Source organism: Plectropomus leopardus, chromosome 8 (assembly GCF_026936395.1).
Source record: "Plectropomus leopardus strain MGB_pleo_1.0 chromosome 8, ASM2693639v1, whole genome shotgun sequence".
Taxonomy (NCBI): domain Eukaryota; kingdom Metazoa; phylum Chordata; class Actinopteri; order Perciformes; family Serranidae; genus Plectropomus; species Plectropomus leopardus.
The window spans coordinates 15,803,604-15,823,075 of record NC_142183.1 but is presented as its reverse complement, the minus strand read 5'-3'; the positions used below and the strand labels follow the sequence as shown (position 1 = coordinate 15,823,075).

General features: G+C 39.5%; 1 protein-coding gene across 1 annotated transcript in view; it reads right to left on the bottom strand.

Annotated features, from left to right (window-relative positions):
* The window catches only part of kdrl (kinase insert domain receptor like), a 78,377-nt gene that overhangs the window by 20,031 nt on the left and 38,874 nt on the right, over positions 1-19,472 (bottom strand). The window contains exons 20-32 of the mRNA XM_042492779.2: positions 16,307-16,415; positions 13,725-14,009; positions 13,358-13,504; positions 11,750-11,878; positions 9,051-9,157; positions 7,814-7,943; positions 7,150-7,254; positions 4,757-4,870; positions 3,856-3,944; positions 3,572-3,725; positions 2,733-2,830; positions 1,485-1,607; positions 994-1,105 (exon numbers count right to left, since the gene is read on the bottom strand). Coding sequence (XP_042348713.2) covers positions 994-1,105; positions 1,485-1,607; positions 2,733-2,830; positions 3,572-3,725; positions 3,856-3,944; positions 4,757-4,870; positions 7,150-7,254; positions 7,814-7,943; positions 9,051-9,157; positions 11,750-11,878; positions 13,358-13,504; positions 13,725-14,009; positions 16,307-16,415 — 1,702 coding nt within the window. The remainder of the gene's footprint in view (positions 1-993; positions 1,106-1,484; positions 1,608-2,732; positions 2,831-3,571; positions 3,726-3,855; positions 3,945-4,756; positions 4,871-7,149; positions 7,255-7,813; positions 7,944-9,050; positions 9,158-11,749; positions 11,879-13,357; positions 13,505-13,724; positions 14,010-16,306; positions 16,416-19,472) is intronic.

The following is a 19,472-nucleotide window of genomic DNA, read 5'->3' as shown; positions in this document are numbered from 1 at the left end:
GGATAGTGTAATAATGACGTCAGTGTGCTTTACATTTAAAAGAATATACAATTTGATACACTTTTCTTTACGCGGCAGCGGGTGACGACACCATATGGCGGTGATTCAAAAGTGCAGAATAGCAATACATCCAACTTTGGTTACACTTACTCTTATGTTTCCATTCACTCCCATGGTGACATTTAAACATACAATATTTCATGTTGAGTCTTGCTATAGAAACGTGTGGCGAGCTCTGTGCCACGGTGCACAGGCAGTCACTGACCGACACACAATGCGGTCTTAAAGGCTGCAGTGGTTTCACAGCAGGGGCACACTTTTACACTGACCTGGCTGCTTGGTTACAGTGAGTTTGTGTTGCCAGCTGGGAACAAACGGGTAACTTAAATAGGAGGTGTTCTCTGGTTTTAATGTCCCATGGCTGTAGTAAAAATCACAGCCGAACTTCACTAATGTTTGAGTGGCATGAAAATGTTTTTTTCAGGTTGAAAATGTGAAGCTTGGACCCTTTGTCCTTAAGGCACAATTACACACATGAAGACAGTTATTACTCAGTGCATCTGTTGAGGCTGTATAGCAGGGGGCAACGAGCGAGCCCTTCTTACTGGACTTTTCTGATAACAGAACGCTGTGTTTAAAGTGTAAATAAATGGATTTTTTAATGATTATGAATTAAATGTTGATTCCACATTGTAATGACTATAGAATAATGACATGACTGGGATTAATTGGTATCCCCATAAGCATCACTTTCACTATGCAATTCTGTCTGCAACCAGGTATGATCTGTGGAAATGAAGGCTAAGTTTATGGCACAAAGGAAGTAAGGCAACACTTGCACAATCAAATCTGGAAGAGGACTTTTGTTTTCTGTGGCAGCATGTGTTCTGGCCCAAAGCAAGCAAGCATGATTTTTGCATAAGCAGGGCTCCTTTGCTCCTCTTTATGTGAACAGTGTGCATGTAAACGATAACGCAGAGCAGTGAAACTCACCCAGAGAGAAGATTTCCCACATGAGAACACCAAAGGACCAAACGTCACTCTGAGTTGTGTAGATCTTGTCAAAAATGGCTTCAGGTGCCATCCACTTCAGCGGCAGTCTGGCCTGTGCAGATATTGAGATAAAAAATAATGTACTCCTCATCTCAGTGGTGTGGACATCTCACTAATAACGCTATCATATCTGTGGAGGACCGGTTGGTTTATACAATGTGAGCAGGTGCTGTTTTTGATTTAGCTAAGATTTGTTTAGTCTCCATAACAGGTTCATTGTTCACTCTATTACAGAAACACACTGATTTCAATAATTTTTTGTGAAGTTTCCAAGAACTGCTGTATTTATTCAGCCCTTTTTTTTGCCAAAGCAGTGATAGCTTACTGTATTGCATGTTACCTATTAATGAAAGTGCTTTGAGCATTTATTCTGTAAAACAGTGAATGCCAGACAGCTGGAAAAAGACTAGAGTTGATTTGAATAAACTTACATCTCCTTTGCGCACATAATCCGGGTCTTTGTAGATGTCTCTGGCAAGTCCGAAATCACAAATCTTCACTACATTATTCTCAGAAAGTAGGATGTTTCGTGCAGCCAAGTCACGATGAATGCACTAATGAAAAAAGGAACGAACAAAGTCTTATTCAGTGCTAAATTTACATGCAAAAACTTGAATTTTCTGCATGATACTGACTTCACAATGAAACTCTGGTGCTTTAAGGCATTGCTGCTTGCAGAGCAACACATGGTCAAGTCATCAGTGATATTACAATGGGAGATGATGTGTTCCATATCCAGACTAAGAAATGGTCTGCAACGGCTTATTTATAACAATGGCTTCATTCTCTAATCAGCCCTGTCCGGTCTTCCCAAAATTATGAATGACTTGAAAAATACTGAGACTGATATCCTTTACAAACACCAGAGGAACAAGGACAAGATAACAAACTAATGCATGAGTAAAGTGCCTTATAGCAAAAAGGTTTATCAAATCAAATCTTAATATTAAGTTGTCTATTGCTGTATATATATTTATTTACAACACAGAAACTTTCAGCATGAACTGCATGCACAACAACTTTAAAAGATGTGACTTCTCTGAACTACAATACATCTCATTTACAAAAAAGTGTTAATTTTGAAATTTAAATCCCTGATGCTTGAAATATTTGATTTTTTTATTACTGGTATGTCAAGTTTACGGACATTCTTGTGAGCCACAGTGGATTGTTTTGTACAAGCAAGAGACCTGCTGCTAACAGCAGCTACAGGCAAGTGCAAATAGAGAAGACACGAAAATATTCAGAGAATTATCTCAAGTATGACTCAGTTTTATACAACGTATGTAGTAAGGACTCTCTGCTCCATCTCCCCTCAGCTAAGGGGCCTTGGCCTGAAAAATGTTGAAGTCCCTTCCACTATACATTGTGTAAATAATGCACTTCTGATAAATATCCTTCATAGATCTCAAGAGCTCGCAATTGACACTGCACTTCTTTGGATCCTCAGCAAAACACCCTCTAAGAGTGGAGTCAATAAACAGTCCATGAATGGTTGCCAAGAAAATGGCGGGGTGTGCATACTGTACATACAGACAGAGGCTCCGTGCATTTTAGTTAGATAACATGATCTTGCATGAAAAAAAACAACTATTACAACAAAGATTTTTAAAAGACGTATATGCAGCTGTTTAAAATAAAACAGGTGTCATGAGTGATTTATGAGAAGAAAAAAATACCTTGCGTGAAGCCAAGAACTCCATGCCTTTTGCGACTTGGAAACTGTAGCAAATTAAATCTTCCAACGTCAGGACTCTCTTATATAAATCCTCAGACTCTGCAAAAGAAAAGAACACAAAGTTTTCCCATTGACACAGCTTTGGATGTATATGGTCTTTAAATTTAGGGCAATCATGTTTCTTATCTAGGGGTGTTTACAAATGCAGTCAGCGTGATCAGCAGCTCTCTTACAGATAAATCAGATAAGATGAAACAGTAATGACTCTCATGAGGGAGCTGCAAATGCAAAACGCATCATGTTAACAATCCATCCTGTCCCGTAGGTGTCTCCTCCCACACACTTTGTCTTTATAACATCCTTTACAGACGAGAGATGAAAACAAATTACAATTCCTCCTATTTTTCAGATGGCAGGTGAAATGTGTGATTATGGGCCCAGAGTGCAGAGAGAGGAACTCACAAGGAGTCCTTCCACTGGCCCCACCTGAGTAAACAGCTAATCAAACCAGAAATAACACATCAGGAACAACATGGCCGACATGCCACGTCCAAGCTGGAGTCACATAGCGGAGCAAGACTCAGGTCAGGACAGGAAATAAACAGACGCCTCTCCAGACTCAGTGGGGTGACAGTGGCTCCTGCTGCAGTGATTGTACTGCTGAACAGGAGGAGGAAACGTCCCATCAGAGTCGGGACAGAAAACAATCTGAGGGGAGCTTTCGTTCCTGGGCAGGGGGGGTGGAGCAGAGGTGAGAGGTGGGGGGAGACAGCAGGAGGGACAAACAGAGGAGGGGAAGAGCGCGGGGGTGAAGGGAAGCAAGACGTGCTTGGCCTTTACCTTCTTCCTCTTCCTCTGAGTCGCAGTAGCTCTTATCTTCGATGAAGCCAGAGCTGGCTGAGCTTCCGGTGCTGGCCACGCTCTCCAGGCGGCGCTTCATCAGCTCGCTCAGCTCGCAGCGCGATCCTGATGACACCACCTTACCGTCCTGGCTCTGACCAGCACACACACATATATCATGTTAAATGAGATGAGGCTGAATGCTGCTGCTGACATGCGTGGAGCTGGTGGCCAGAATGATGAGAAAGTTCCAGAAAGTGTAAATCGTGCAGCTTGTGACTCACCTTGTAGACGAGAAAGTCGTCTCTCTTGCCTCTCAAATAGTTGGACAAGTTTCCGTATTTGCAGAACTCCACTATCATCATCAATGGGCCTGTTAAGGGGAATATTTCTGTTTGTTTCAAGTATATTGATGTATGAAGCATAATTTTCAAAGATAGCCAAACATGGTATGGCCATGGTTCTTTTTTCGTATAAACAAACAAAAGATGTGAAAAGACACAGGAATAACACACTTCAAAATAAATAAATGAAGCAAAGCAATAATTACTGTGATAATAAATACATTAAGTAATATCAATAATACTAATAATAACAATAACAGTAACACTTGTATAATATAGAAACACTCTTGCTTACATATTAAAGAAAATTGCAAGCCCTCTAAGCTGCAGCCTCACACTCTCCCTTTATCTACCCTTTGAGACAACCACCCCCGCCCCTACAATGGTATCTCTGCGTGCATTTTCCGACTTTCACGACAATTAAAGATTGCAACAGTCAGAGTCACGCCAGTAACCCCAATTTGCATGGGGGTGCGAGGGCCCATTCATTTGCTGCTGGCAGCTTTAATTCTTATGATTATTCCTATGTCATGAGATAGCTCACTGTTGGCAATTTTAACTTAAACCTCTTATATTAAAATGACAATTTAAAAGGCAAGTTAACAGTAATTTTATATATTTCAATAGACTGCATTTTCCATATGTCATTACCAAAACAGTGGTATTATACTATGAACAAAACTCCCTGTGCACAGCCAGTGTGATCATACAGTGCTGGTTGGTAGCAGGAACATTTAAAGTAAAAAACAATATCGACCACAGCACACTGAAGAACTTTCCTCTGACTTTCCTCTGACAGTATTATACTATATAACTACTGTATGTTAGTAATAAAGCTCACCTCCAGGCTTCGTGCAGGCTCCCAGCAGGTTGACCACGTTCAAGTGATGGCCAATGTGGATCAGGATCTTTAACTCTGACATCAGGGCTTTTCGCTCATTTGACGTAGCGCCTCCTGCCACAATGTAAACACATATAGAACTTGTTCAGCTTTGGTTGGTGTGTCAATAAACATCCCGACTAAAGGATATACAATAAAATTAGATTTTCATTTTGTTTAAGTGTGCTTTAATTTGTTTAGGATCACTCAAACGATGTTACGTTTAATAATGAATGTTTGGAATCCAAACTCCGTGAAAAAAATAGTAAGAAACATTGTAACTTTTATAAAGTTAGGATGGAAGACGAGTTATTTTCATGAAATAAAGTGAGCCAACCTCACCAGAAGATTCAGTTAAGATTATTTGTAAAGATATCGGTACGAGAAAGAATCTAGTCTCCGCGGGTCTGTTCTTATGTTGGAAGATATTTTCACACACAGGAGGGCTCAAACTTTATAAAACACTACAACACACAACATAGAATCAATCGCATCACTTTCAATCGTGGTGAAAAGGTTTTCTTAAAGTTTCATAAAATTCTTTTCACTTTCAATCAATTTTTTTTTATGACACAAAATTGAATATATGACTTTAAAACTGGCAAGATATGACATGCTTATACCAAAAATGTGGAGAGCTGCAATGATATGTCAATTTATTGATTATTGTAATGACAGAAAAATAATCACTAACTATTTCAATAATCATTAAGCAATGCATTGTTTAAGCCATTTTTTCAAACAAAATGCCAAAACCTGAAATTTCCAGGTTCTCAAATGTAAGGATTTGCTGCTTTCCTTGGCCTTACATTTAGAGTAAATTTAATATTTTTGTAAATGTTGGTTGGACAAAACAATACACTTGATGAAGTCCCTTATGGCTTTCGCATATTGTAACTGGCTTTTCTTACTGTTCTCTAATGTTTTGTACACCAAATGATTGATAGAGAAAATAATTTATAAACAAACATCATTAGTTGCAGCCCTTAAAATGTGTGCATAAAAAATCGGAACATCCCGATGATATTTTTTTCTACCTCTTTTGCATTTCAGGAAAAAATTTTGTTTAAGCAGATTGCAAGTAAGCGGGGAGAAAAAATAAACTGAACCCTGGTAGCTGGATTACTGCGGAATTTAATTTTGAGAGTTCATTAAATATGAGGGGAACATGATAATATTGTTTTAGGCCCACCGATATGAAGCAGCTTTTGATGGAGAACGACCTCAATGATAAATGCCAAGAAAATTAAATGCTTATATTACATATGTGACTTTGATTAGTTTGAACAATGATGTAAAGCTTTAACCTTGAATTATGAAAACCTAAATTTAGGGGTTGTTTTATGTTGCTTCGACAAACCGGATATTTATGAGCTAGAAGCTAAAGCAGCCAGGGAGTCTCTCGCTAAACCACGGTCAATTTGAGGAGACCTGCTGCTTTCCATTATGTTTGACCTACGACTAACAACAGCCAGAGTCTGTTCCACTCAGAGTCTGTGATTTATGCTGACACATGATTAATGATATGACAGTGACCAGTGCATCTAACCAGCAGCCCTGTTTTTCATGATGCATCATCCCTATATCACCAGTCACTGATTGCTCTGCAGCTTGTTAGAAAAAAGCTACATTTTTGAAAATTAGATGTTATTCACATACTGCATAAAGCTGGGGTGAACAAAACAGCTGAGGATCTGTAGTCAAAAGTTATTTTTTTAGCTTGCTGGTTTTCCTGTTTTCATTTTGGATCCAACATTTATGGCTCGTTGTGAATGTTTGGAAAGACACTGGAATGGGTATGTAAATGATTCCTTGAAAAAAACAAGCCCAGAGACAACAGATAGTTTCCAAATGTTGGAATCTCTAAAATGTGGCAAAAATAAACATGTTTAATTGCTCATTTTCTATCTTAAACTTTTGAACTCCTCTTCACCTGCACATTTTTGGGATTCTGATCGAGCTGTCAGATCTGCATACACTCAATCTCTTCATAAAGGACAGGTCTAGAGGTCTTAGCCTTTACCTCTAACTGCACTTTGAGGGGAACAGACATCGCATGCTTTGCTTTAAAACCGATGTGCCGTACAAACACTAACTGCAGGCACATGTGGTGCTGAAGCTCACGAGCCTGTAATGTGCACACAAAATAAATCTTCTGCAGAAATGACAGAGAGCTGTTATTCATCTGCTGCCCATACAACGGTAGATACTGTGACATATATCCTGGGGGGTGGTACCGATGAACAGGAGCAGCTACATGGGCAAACTACAATTATGTAAAAGAGAACAAGAGGTTTTCTCAATACAAATGCATTACATTTTTTAAATAATGAATGGAGTTTTTGATGTCCTACCTTTCAACATTTTGACAGCAACAGTCTTGCAGGTTGAGAGCTTGTCGATCCCGAAGGCAGAAGCCTCCACCACTTTTCCAAAAGCTCCGTGGCCAAGAGTTTTGCCTGGCAAAGAAAGAAGGTATTCGATAAGTGGGACGACATTAGAGTTTCCTGTCCCTCGGGCAGAACAATCAGACTGGATTATTCCCTGTCAGTCAGGTTATGGGGCTGTAATTAAAACAACACGCTGGCAGGCAGTTTCTCTGGAGAATTTATAGCTCACTTAAGACTGGATGACAGCGCAGGTCACTGATAAGTAATGACCCAACACAACAGCTGCAGAGAGGGATTACAACCATCCCATGTACCTAATGTGGCTGTGTGTATATTCTCACCATGAACCACTTTTGAAACTAACTTTTCTTGTAATGTTTGTTGTTTTTGTACAAGGATTGGCTCGGGTGGAAGGGTGGGTGAGGACAAGAAAATATGACAAATGACCGGTAAACCCAGCAATGTGTTGTTTGCTGCAATAAAAACTGTTGAAACTTTAACAATTTTGAGAACTAAATTATTAAAGTTATGGATTTCAGCTTTGCAATTAGCTTTCTGAAAGTTTAGTGGAGGTCAAAAAAATACATGCATGCAATATAAAACAATTTCCTGCATGCTGGATTCTCACCTAGTCGCAGGCGGTCGCGGGGAAACTCCCATTTGCTGCTGTCATACTGAAGAAGATCATTCTGCTCCTCCAGGGGACACTCGTCAGGATCAATGATGATAGACGGACCCATCTTATAGTGTGCTGGTTGCTGAAGGTGTTTGAGGACAAATGTGAATTTCATTATAATCCTCAAGATGTTTTGGAAAACTAGTACAGTACGTGTTCAAAAGGTGCCTGCTTGGAACGGGCTGCTTGCCCTGCTCATCCAAACAAATTTACACTCAACACTGACTGCTCTTCTTTGGGTATATGCGTCATTTTCTAACAGCTAGCTATTTGGGACCAGGCTATTTCCAGGAGGAATAATGTTCATTCTGTAAGTCAGATTGTTGATGCTTGAAATGTTTGATTTTGCTGCCATGTAACATCTCTGGTATTTCTTTCCTCATCTGTTGCTGAATGTACTTTAACAAGCAATGGAAAGCAAGCTCTACCCAGCATGCTTTTTGGGCGTGTAACAGTTAAAAGTGGTCTCCTCTCAATACACTAAACAGTGTGTACATAATGCGCTACTAATAAATATGTCCTTGGATCCTCAGCAATACAACCCCCAAGTGTGAAGTTGTTTGCATCAACAGTTGTCAAGAAAACTGAAGGACAGACATAAAGATGTACAGACAGACAGAGACTGCACCCATTTTGGTTAGACCTCAACCAATTTATAAAGAACATTACAAAACAATTAGGGTAGATGCATTAAGCCTACACCTTGCAAAACTTGCTTTGGTTTGTCACTGCTTCAAAAGTAAGGACTTATTATTGTTATTAATATATATATATACATATATATATAGTTGTTATTAAATGCCTCCTGATCAATAAGTTGTGAAAATGTTGACATGACTTTTAAAATTGTTGCTCCACACACATACTTTACCAGGTCGAATGTTTCTTCACTCCTTTTTTTTTTTTTTTTTGCATGAGCACATTATGTTCTCTTTATATGACTGGACATATTAACAAGCTTACCACTTTCCAGCTGTAAGGATATGATAAATCATAAAGTCTGGCTAAAACAGTCCTTTCATTTAACTGTATTTCATAAGAAGCATGAGTCAGTCGCTTCTAGAAAGTTGTTGAAGCTCAATTGGTTGAAAAAGGAACCACAAATCCATGACTATTGGACTTTCCAAATCTTGGCAAAGGCTAATCTTATGTGGTTTCTGAGGAAAAAAAAGGGAATGTAATGTTTTACCTTCCTCAGCTTGCGGATGAAGAGTATCAGCATGAGCCAGAGGAACGTGGCTGCTGCTCCCGTACACACCAAAATGATGACCTCAACGTTTGGCTTCCCTTCATACCCTGGAAAGAGAAGAGCTGTCATCAACTACCAAACGTCTTTGGCAAAATAATCACTGTGTACTTTTCATGATCTCAAGAATTGTCATATAATATTGACAGGGATTTGTGGTGAATTGTGATCAAAAGAAAAAAAGTCTGTAACAAATTTGCAATTAGAGAGACTGTTTTGTGGAAGGAAATGCTGAGACTTTAGTTCATGTCATTTTTTTTGTTTATTTGTTTCTACCTACATTTTTCTTCAGTGCTTGTATACAAAAAGGAAGTGGAAACACACTTTGGTGTTTATTTCGGGTTTGGACATGCATACCACACATTTTCCTATAATATTTTCTTCCAAATACTGTTTTTCTAACTATCCATGTCGACACTCTGAAACCTCATATCCCTTGAATCTGCAAAGGTTTTTTTCCGACTCTTATTTCCTGCAATCTTTTTCTAAACAGCCAAAGCAGAAGATGCGCATTGCTTGTTGCTGGAACATCTTTGTGGTGAAGAAGGAATGGACAACGATAACTGAGAGAAAGAGAAACTCTTTCTCTTCATCTGGGATCTAGTGTTGACATATTACAGTAAACTTTATACTTTGACTGATATCCCTGAGCAGTTTCTGCCAATTTAGTATATTTATTCATACAGACCACAGTATATAGTTTAAGCATCAGAACTGCATAGATTTATGTATTCATTTTTTCTATCTTAAACTTGTGTCTACATGTCTGTCCTAGTGTGGTTGAAGAATACCCATGCTTGTACTAGTGCTACTGCAGATCCAAAAAAATAAATACAAACATAAGTAAAGAAATATAGAAATATTGAAATAAAGAAATAAATATAGAAATATAGAAAGAAAGAAAGAAAGCCAGGCTCAGACTATGAGTTTTTATGAGTTTTTGAATCCTAACAAATTTTGAAATCGGGTTGCATCACACACATAAGGAGAAACTTCACACATGTTCTCTATGAGCCAAACATGCAGACACAATACAAAATTTGAAAAAAGGAAAAAAAAGGCACATCATACTCTACAGGACAGGATTAGGATTATCATGCCAGAGGAAGCATGAATGCATCACCTCACGTGAACTCATGTGGAAGCAGTGGCATGTTCATTCTCAAAATGGTGTGCACAATTTACTACGGTTTTGAGATTGAACAGCATTGTCTCTTTGATATGGTGTGAAACACTTTGCAACTGGCTTTAAGGTATGTTTTCTCTCATTCGGTGGGTGTGTTAGCGGCGATGTGTATATAAATAAATGTCTCGTAGATCTTTACTTATTGCACTTACATTTTTTGTTTTCATTTCACATTTGTTTTGGCAATGTAAAAATGTGATTCCATGCCAAAAAGCCCTTTAAGCTGAACTGAATTAAACCCTGCCGTATTAAAAGGCAGTCCACCTGCATAATGCAACAGGCTGTTCAACGCACCACCGTTTGTGTTTATATAAACATTTTGCAATATTTTGTTGGGGCTGACCGCAGCTAGATCTAAACAAATTGGAGACTGATGCCATATGAGAACAATGCTCCAGTGAAAAAAAACAAAAGCAGGAGGCAAAAGGAGTGTGGATGAGAAAATGGTCAACACTGGTTGTCTATTCCTCAGTGGGAAATGGGGGTGAGATTATAACCATCAGTTTTAATATCTGTCAACTGTAGGTTTGCTTACTAGAGTCACCCTCAGGGGTTAAAGTATTTGCCGTTGCTTGGAAACATTGTCAGCTGTTCTGCACTGATGAAATTGCAACCAAAATCACCCGCATTTTAACCGCGAAATATCAAACACGTTTAAAATAGACCGGATTTCTCTGATAGTCATGAGGGGTGAATCAAGGATAAACTGGCCCCAAACTCCTGAAATCTGAATCTGGCCTGAATTCAGTTCAGTTTTATTTATATAGCTCAGTATCACGATTGACAGTTTGCCACACAGCGCTTTACAACATGCGATACCCTTGGTCCTGGGACCTTCACATCAGATAAGGAAAAACTAAAAACCCCTTTATAGACTTAATATCAAGAAAATTTCAGCTCAAAAAGAATCTATTTAAGTCTCTCGATGTGGACAACACTACTACCCACTACTTACTCTGCCATCCCCATCTTCACATGTCAACGTTCAAGTCATTTTACACATAAAAGTACACAGCTGCACACATTAAGAGACATGTCTTCTACTCCAATTATCTACTGTTTGTTTCCAGTCCCCTGACTGCTGTAGCAGTCATTAGTGAACCTCTCAACACTTCACAGAGGTCATGTCCTCGAGGTAAGGACCCTAAGCCAAAGCCTTGATCATAAAACCAGAGAAGGAATTCACTTGGCATTCCTGGCAACCACAGATTCTCTATCAGGGTAAACTTTTCCCACTGAAGTCAGAGCAGAGATACTTGTAGTGGTGACAAGAAAACACGAGGCAGAAACAGCGTCTGATGACTCTACTGCTTAGATGGATGATTAGTGTATTTGATGCAATCTGTGGCCAGACTGACGGCAGCACACACCAAGTCACACGTAGAAACCAGTATAGTAAATGCAGCGGGCTAGAGTGTTGTTTATGGTGAGGCAGCTGGGTTTCAGAATGACTTACCGAGCACAGTAACAACAGCACTTGTTTTTGCGATACCCTCGACGTTGCTGGCCACACACTCGTACAGACCCTCATCATCTTTCTTCACCCTCTCGATGGTCAGAATCCCATCTTCTCCAAGAGTTATACCTGCAACACAAAACCTTTCAGTCAAACCGATAATGTGTAAAAAGCGGTGGCGTTTATTCTATTCTGCTTTTATGTGCATGTGCAGGCTGACAGTAGCGCAAAAGCACATGAAATGTGTTTTTCTTCAGGCACTTGATCTTGTAGAAATTTTGGCTGAGAACTGATCTGCTCTCTCTTGGCAGCTGAGGTTGGGTTCTACTCAGGATAGTTCAAACACCATTAGCCAAAAATAATATTTTCAGTGAGACCTCAGGTCATGAAATTATATGAAAGGATATGGCTCACTTATTTTCTGGGGCTAGAACTAAAAATTATTAGACTAATTGTTTGGTCTATAAAATGTGAGAATATGGTGAAAAATGTCAATCAGTGTCTCCAAAAGCCCAAGATAAGGTGCTTAAATGTCTTGCTTTGTCCAAGACCCAAAGTTTACTGACAAAGAGGAGTAAAGACGCCAGAAAAATATTCACATTTATGAAGCTAGAATCTGAGAATTTTAACTTCTTTTAATTGAAAAAAAAAACAAACAAACTGATAAATCCATTATCAAATCAATTAGAAATTATTTTAATAGTTGAAAACTAATCAACTAATCCATTAATTGTTGCAGCTGTAGTCAACATAGTGTTATAATTTAAACAATTGCAGTAGTAGGTGCAGCCTAACTACACAAATCTCTTATCTAAACATAGACAGGAACTTTAGGAGTGTGGAAATATAAATTCAGCTTAATAATCATATGTCGTTTACAACTTCAGCATGTATGTCTTCCAATGAATAAATGTCTTCTCTAAAAAAAATGCTGGCCTGACTGTCCGCCGGTAAAGAAACAAAGATCTCAACATCAGCATCTTTCAAAGGTAATGACAGCTCCACCTGCTGATTATTAAGTTTAACTAATAATTAAGTGTTTTCACTCTCCCAGCCATTGATGTGCAATGGTGCACCAGGATAGCACTTTGAAAACACAAACTAAAACTGCAAAAATGTATCAAATGATGATCACAGCTCATGGAAAATTCCAGTCGAGTAATTAAGGTCATGTTTTCTTGTTTTAAATTCTAATTTCCTGTTTCATTTTGGTACTCACCTTTGTCTCTTGATTCAGATACCCTACTCCCTGCCCTTGAGTGTTTCCTGCCTGTGTGATTATCTATCCCGCCCTTAATAGTTTTACCTGTTCCTAATTACCCTTCCTCCTGTGTGTATTGGTCTGTGTGATTCTCTTTGTCTGTGCCAGTTTGCCTCTGCAGTTTTAATGAGTGTTCCAGACTTTTCTGAATTTCTGTTATATTTGAACATATTTCTGTATCCTAAAGTTTGATCCTGTCAAGCACTTGAGGATACCTTTGCCTGATTTTTTTTGGACTGCCCGAACTTTGTTTTTGTCTCGTAAAGACTTAACCTTTAACTCATTGTCTGTGTATCATGCATTTAAGTCCTCCTTTTGGTTATTGCCAGTGTTGCATGACAGATTACCTGGGCCTTCTTCCACTGGAATGCCATTTTTGTACCACATGATGTACGGACGAGGAACCCCCAAAGCGAAGCAAGCCAGCATCAAGGTACTGCTACTGTTCACATCTTGATTAGTCAGATTCTGACGCAGCCAGGGGCGTTTTCTCACTGCACAAAACACAACAAAACAAAACAAGGCTGAATTTAAGGTGCTGTTAGTCTATTACTATCGTGTGGAAACAACGACTCATCAAGTGTTGCAAAACCGTTAACTGTGTTCCTTAGTGTGCTGACGTACAGTACAGGTTATCACATGACAGAATGATCAAACTGTCAGCTCATGTACTTGGATTAGTCATTCAGCTTCTCATATCCTCCTCTAACTCACCATCCACAACAACTGCAGCAGTCTTCAGTTCAACCCTCTTGAGGAGCTTGTGTGCTTGGCACTTGAAACCTGCAGTGCTGTTTTGGGACACATTATGCAGATGGAGAGAAAGAGAAATGGAGTAGCGGCTGAGCTGGAGACTCGACACATTAGAAGTGATCGTTCGATTCCTGGAATCCAACCACTGCAGGTAAGTGTAGAGGTAGCGAGCTGCCCGACAGGTCAGAGTGACGTCATCCCCCTCGATGGCTGACTGAGGTTCAATGGTAATTTCATCAGGGTGATCTAGTGTGACAAGGTCAAGAAACAAAACAAATCAGGATTCCAGTGATGTGAAATCATCCTCGGTTCCAGATAGATTCGGTGATCAAATAGGGTCACCAAAAGGTACTGATTATGAATAAAGATCATTTCACAGGACTCCATGTCATCTGTCTTACATACATGAACAGAGACACATACCCTGCTGCCCTGACATCCCATGTTGGACAACAGTTTTGGACACGAAGCAGCTCTTTGCAATGCCAGGAATGTCAAATTTGCAGTTATTTCCTGTTTCATCACTGTTAATTGGAAGCACGTTGCTGGTGGACAGCATGGCTGATGGCGCTGCTGCACTCATCCAATTGGAGAGAAGCTGAGTCTGAGCCCCAGGGGAACCAGACTGTGCTTGTTTATTCATTGCTGGAAAGCATTCGGTGTTCCGTAAGAGAAGACAGCTGTTATTACAATTGTGTCCTCTTTTTTTTTTTAGCAGCATTCCATCTTTCTCCGTCTCGCTCACCTCTGGAAGAGAGCAGGATTCCTCTTGGGAATTCTGCCACTCCAGGAGACTAATTTTTGGTACTTGGCATCCCCTCAGTTGAGTGTTCACCTACATTCATCCCTCTCCAAAAGCAATCCTTCACCCTTCAGGAGATGTGATTCACTGAGCTTTTAAGGAAACGTGAATCACTCTGTTGCAAAGTGAACTGTGCTTGTGTGCAGTGACACATCATCCCCGCTATTATTACATAACTGTCTCAATGGATATTAATTTTTGGGAACATTTGGTAATGCTCGGATGCATATAAAAAAGTAAATTCTCAGAAGGCCCACAGAGAGAGAGGAATGACCTGCTGGCACTGGAGCAGGAATGCAGTTATTCATAGCTGTTTTTAAACGCGTGCCGTTATAGCGCTCCATATGGCTCAGACATGTTTGCCTCTCTTCCGCCCTGAAGCCGCTCAGCTACAGTGGAACATGGTTTCAATTAATGCCCCCCTCTGGTTTCTTTATTGCACAATACAATCTGCACATTCCTTTCCTGTTCTTGCAATTTATTACAGCGTGTACTGTATCTGTAGATCATTTGACAGAATGCAGTGCACTGTATAGTGCGCTTAAAATTATTGCAATAAAACTCAGCACATTTCTGCATGCACTTTCAGCTGAGCAGTTAAAGGGATAGTTTGAATTTTTAAAATTAGGCTATATGAGGTACATCTCTAGATGTCAGTTGGCATGCCTCCAGGTTGGAGAGCAGGAGTACTGCATAGGAAGCTAAGCAGTGTACTACTGTGGACGGGGCTGGCGGCAAGACATATTTCAGCCACCTAAAAAAAGTCACACCTGATAAAATCAATATGAGTGTAATTAAGTATACACTATATTTTGAATACTTTCACCTTGCTGTCAGACAACCCATTATAACCAGAAACTGAAGCTGTAACATCCATCTGTGCTCTTTTCAAAGCCACCAGACTTCTTTGACAAAACCAGTAATTTTAACTTACAGAACAAAGGGGTTGCTGGTCTACTGCTACCTGGATTGGTTAGTTAGTTAGTTTTATTGTTTGACTCTTGTGATTCCAAACTAAACGCCAATATCACACAATATTACACACACACTAACCAATCTTGGCAGTTTTAGGCCAGCAACTCCTGTATTTTGCGAATAAAATTACTGTTTTTGTCAAAGTAGTTTGGTAGCTTTCAAGACAGCATAGATAACAGCTTCAGTTCCTTGTTGGAAAGGAGAGTCTGACGCAATGTAAAGCTACAAAAATATTAAAATATAGCCTGCACTTAAACTAATACAGATTTATTTAGGCGTCTAAAATAAGTTCTGCTGCTGCCCCCGCCCACTGTGGTACATTATTTAGCTTCCTCGCCAGTACTCCTGCCTGCTTCTCAAAAAAAAGCAGGTCCAAGGTCAGACTTGGAGGACAGACAACTACCCCATAAAACCCCACCAAATAACCAGATAAGATGATTTTCCAGCTGTCATATTTCTTTTTAAATAGATTTATATTGTTTTTTTACTTAACAGCACAGTGCTCTCCACATTCTCAAAGACATCTAAGATTAAAATAATAATAATGATAACATTCAACAATAAAACAGAGACAATAAAGGGGAAAAAAAACTGCATCTATATCGAAAAAGGTAGATACATTTGAAAAAATGTGTCCAAGTCCAATTGTCTCAAATAGGCCATCATTCCCTTTCACTCTTGCTGTTTGAGCATTACAAGTTTTGCAGTACAACTGCTTGACTGAGGGCGGTTTGTCACAGCTGCCATATTATGGTTAACCACTTACCATCAACGTAGAAAGGGATCATCATTGTGCTGGTGCCATCTTCATTCTGGGCCACACAGGAGTAATTCCCGGACACGCTCGCCTCTCCTATCACCAGGGTGCTCACAGTCTGATTGGGATAAACAGGTCAATTATTACTGATTATTCAAAGCAGAATAAAACATGATGAGATAAACATAAAATACCTAATATCACAACTCAGAATTGCCCTGAGACTTTTTCTTTGGGTTTCAATCACTAGCAGAGCATTGAGTTTCCGTTAACATGCTGGTGAGAGGCCTGGTCTGTTTTATACTCTCCTGTGTGTCACATTAATGAAAGGATACATCTGGAGTTTAAAACCCACTGGGTCTCCTTCAGACCTGTGCTATTGATCTACTGCCGGGGCTCCATGTCCATTTCCTGCAACGCACTTCTAATGCCACACTCAATTTTGTCATTGCACCAGTGTTACATTGTAATGGCTTAAATAGACAAAATAATAAGAGAAACTTGGGTGAGCGCCAGACTGTGTGCGGCTCTGCACAGTGTTTGTGGTGACATCTGTTTTTTGGGGGGCAGCCAGCGACATCAAAGAGAGTGAATGATTTGGGTGTATTGTCTGGGTGAATGCTGGCCTGCACTTCCTGGGCTTGCAGGAGCTATTGTGGCGATACGCAGCTGCCATGAAACAATTTCCCAGTGCTTACAATTCTCACCATACAAACACTCAGGCAATAAAAGAATAAGTGTTTAAAAGTTCATATCATATTGTCCAATTCATGCTGCTCTGACACTTGTCAAAACATTGATGGAGTGACCTTATGGTATTATGTTACGGCTATTACTCACCATGATGTAACCCGAGCTTGAAAACAGTCATTTAAACAATTGCGCACAGTCCCTAAGAGGTGACCTGACCAGACGCACTGTGACCTCTGTGCCCATGTCTTCCCCCTGTGTTTTCCTTATATTATGACCCGGGCCAGTTTCCCTCTCTACTGGGCCTTCTGGGGAGCCGCTCAGAGGCCTGGCCCTCACTACGTTCTTATTCACGGGCCAGCACGATTTATGTGGGGTGACAGAGAGGAATTCACTTCCAACAAATCCCTCTTCTTTTAAACTGCTGCTTGTTATCATTGACCCTTAGTCCTAACCCTCATAAAGCACCGGCGTTTGGCCACAAGCACTTATAAATAAGTGGTGCCTCCCTATTTATGACAGAGACGTATTAGAACTGATGCCCTGTGAAAATTTACAATTACTTGGTGAGCAAATAATTGATATGATTGTGGGTTTCATTCTGTGCTTCATCAGATGAGTCAATAAATCATCTAGTTATCAATCAGAAACACAGGTGGAAACCAGTGAGCAAAAACGTTTGGATTAAGAATGATAACTGATTCTGTCTCCAGCTGAAAACGTTTATGCCAATGAATCTGTGCCCTAATTTGACCCGGCCCTCTGTAATGGGTTTCTTTAACCTAATCCTATAGACAGACTCTCGCAAGGCAGTGGAGGCCTGCTCTTAATTATGTTTGGGGTGAACAGTTTTAGTAACAGGCTCCCACAGGACATTAACGGCAGTGTCTACAGTTTCCCCAATTTGTGGCATGTTTTAGGTTTGCAAGTGTTTGATGTTTCCTAAGAAAAGCTGACAGACTGGTAGAGCCCATGAGGGGTGGGAATCTCTTAGCACCTCATGATTCAATTCCAATTCTGATTCACAGGGCTATGATGTGAATGATTGTCGTAGGGCTGGGCGATAAAAATATCACATTAATTATCTTGATAACTTCGACAGAAATAAAACAAAATGTTTGATAAATTTTTGATTTAATTAAAGCACTCAAAGGCTGGAACAGGGAGGCTGTAATACACCTTAAATGGTAGCTACTGCCTGCCATCAAGCAGAGGAAGTAGTAATAGAAGAAGAAGATGACAGCCCAGCAAACAAGCTAAAGACAGTGTTATAATGTCACAAAAACATTCATCTTGTTGATTAAGTTAACGCGACTGATTTGAGGCTGTTTCATGCGAATAAAATGACATAATGTGAAGAAATGTGGCTGAACGTAACACAATCAAAACATTGCATTTCTTCGTCTCTGAACATGATTTCTGCCTGAGTAACATCAGATGGATTTTTATTGACAATTAACACTACTTCATGATGTCATCAAAGTCTGTTATTTGTTAGTGTTTTAATTGAGAATTGGCAAAATTACATACTGTGCTTTTAAAACCTGTACATAAGATACTGATCAGAGACGACATTTTTCCATTTATTTTGTTGACACTGACAGTGAATATATCACCATCCAACCGGTTCAGCTTAAAGAAACGCACAGCCCCATCTTAAAAAAACTGATACATGTGATCATAATGATGATCATTGGGTTTTAAATTTCTGATAACTGACTGTTCTGCACTGAGAGATAAACTTTTTAAGAGAGAATTGTGATGCATCAAGAAACCTATTTTCCTCTACCGTTAGATCCCACATTGATACTATAATGTTGATTTTGCGGAAACAATATTTTGTAGTATAAAGCAACCAGATGTGCTTAAATTTATAGGTGTAACAGATGCTACTTTAAGAAGTTGTTTTCATATCACATCCTGTTTCTATAATTACTTAATGTACAATAACAGCAGTATATGCTTAAGACAAGCAAAAAATCCAACAGTTTTTCAGTGCGTGTAGTAGCTTATCTTTACAGGTAATGGTGTTGGGTAAACTCTATAAAAGTCTGTTCTCAGCTCTTGGCACACGCTTGACCTAAGCCATATAGCTTTTGTACTGTTTATAAGGCTTAACTTCAAGAGTCTCAACAGCCGAAAAGATTAACTGATGTCAGAATAAAAGATGTTTCTTTGGCAAGGCCCAGGATGAAGCTGCAGCTGCTTCTTTTACAGGCCTTCTTCGTCCGAAAAAACAGTGAAACGGAGAGTGTATTTCACTCCAGTAGGGGGAAATGAACTGTGTCCGTCAGTTATGAGCTACCATTTCAAAGTGCAGAACAGTCTGGTAGAGATCTTGCTCCTTATAGAAACGCCTTTGTACCAAAGAAAAAGAAAGCTTGGAAAGATTTATGCTGCAAATGTACAGTATATATCAATATACCATCTTCCTTTTCAGATGCAGCCCATCATATGCATGAAACCAAATGATTTTCCCATATTT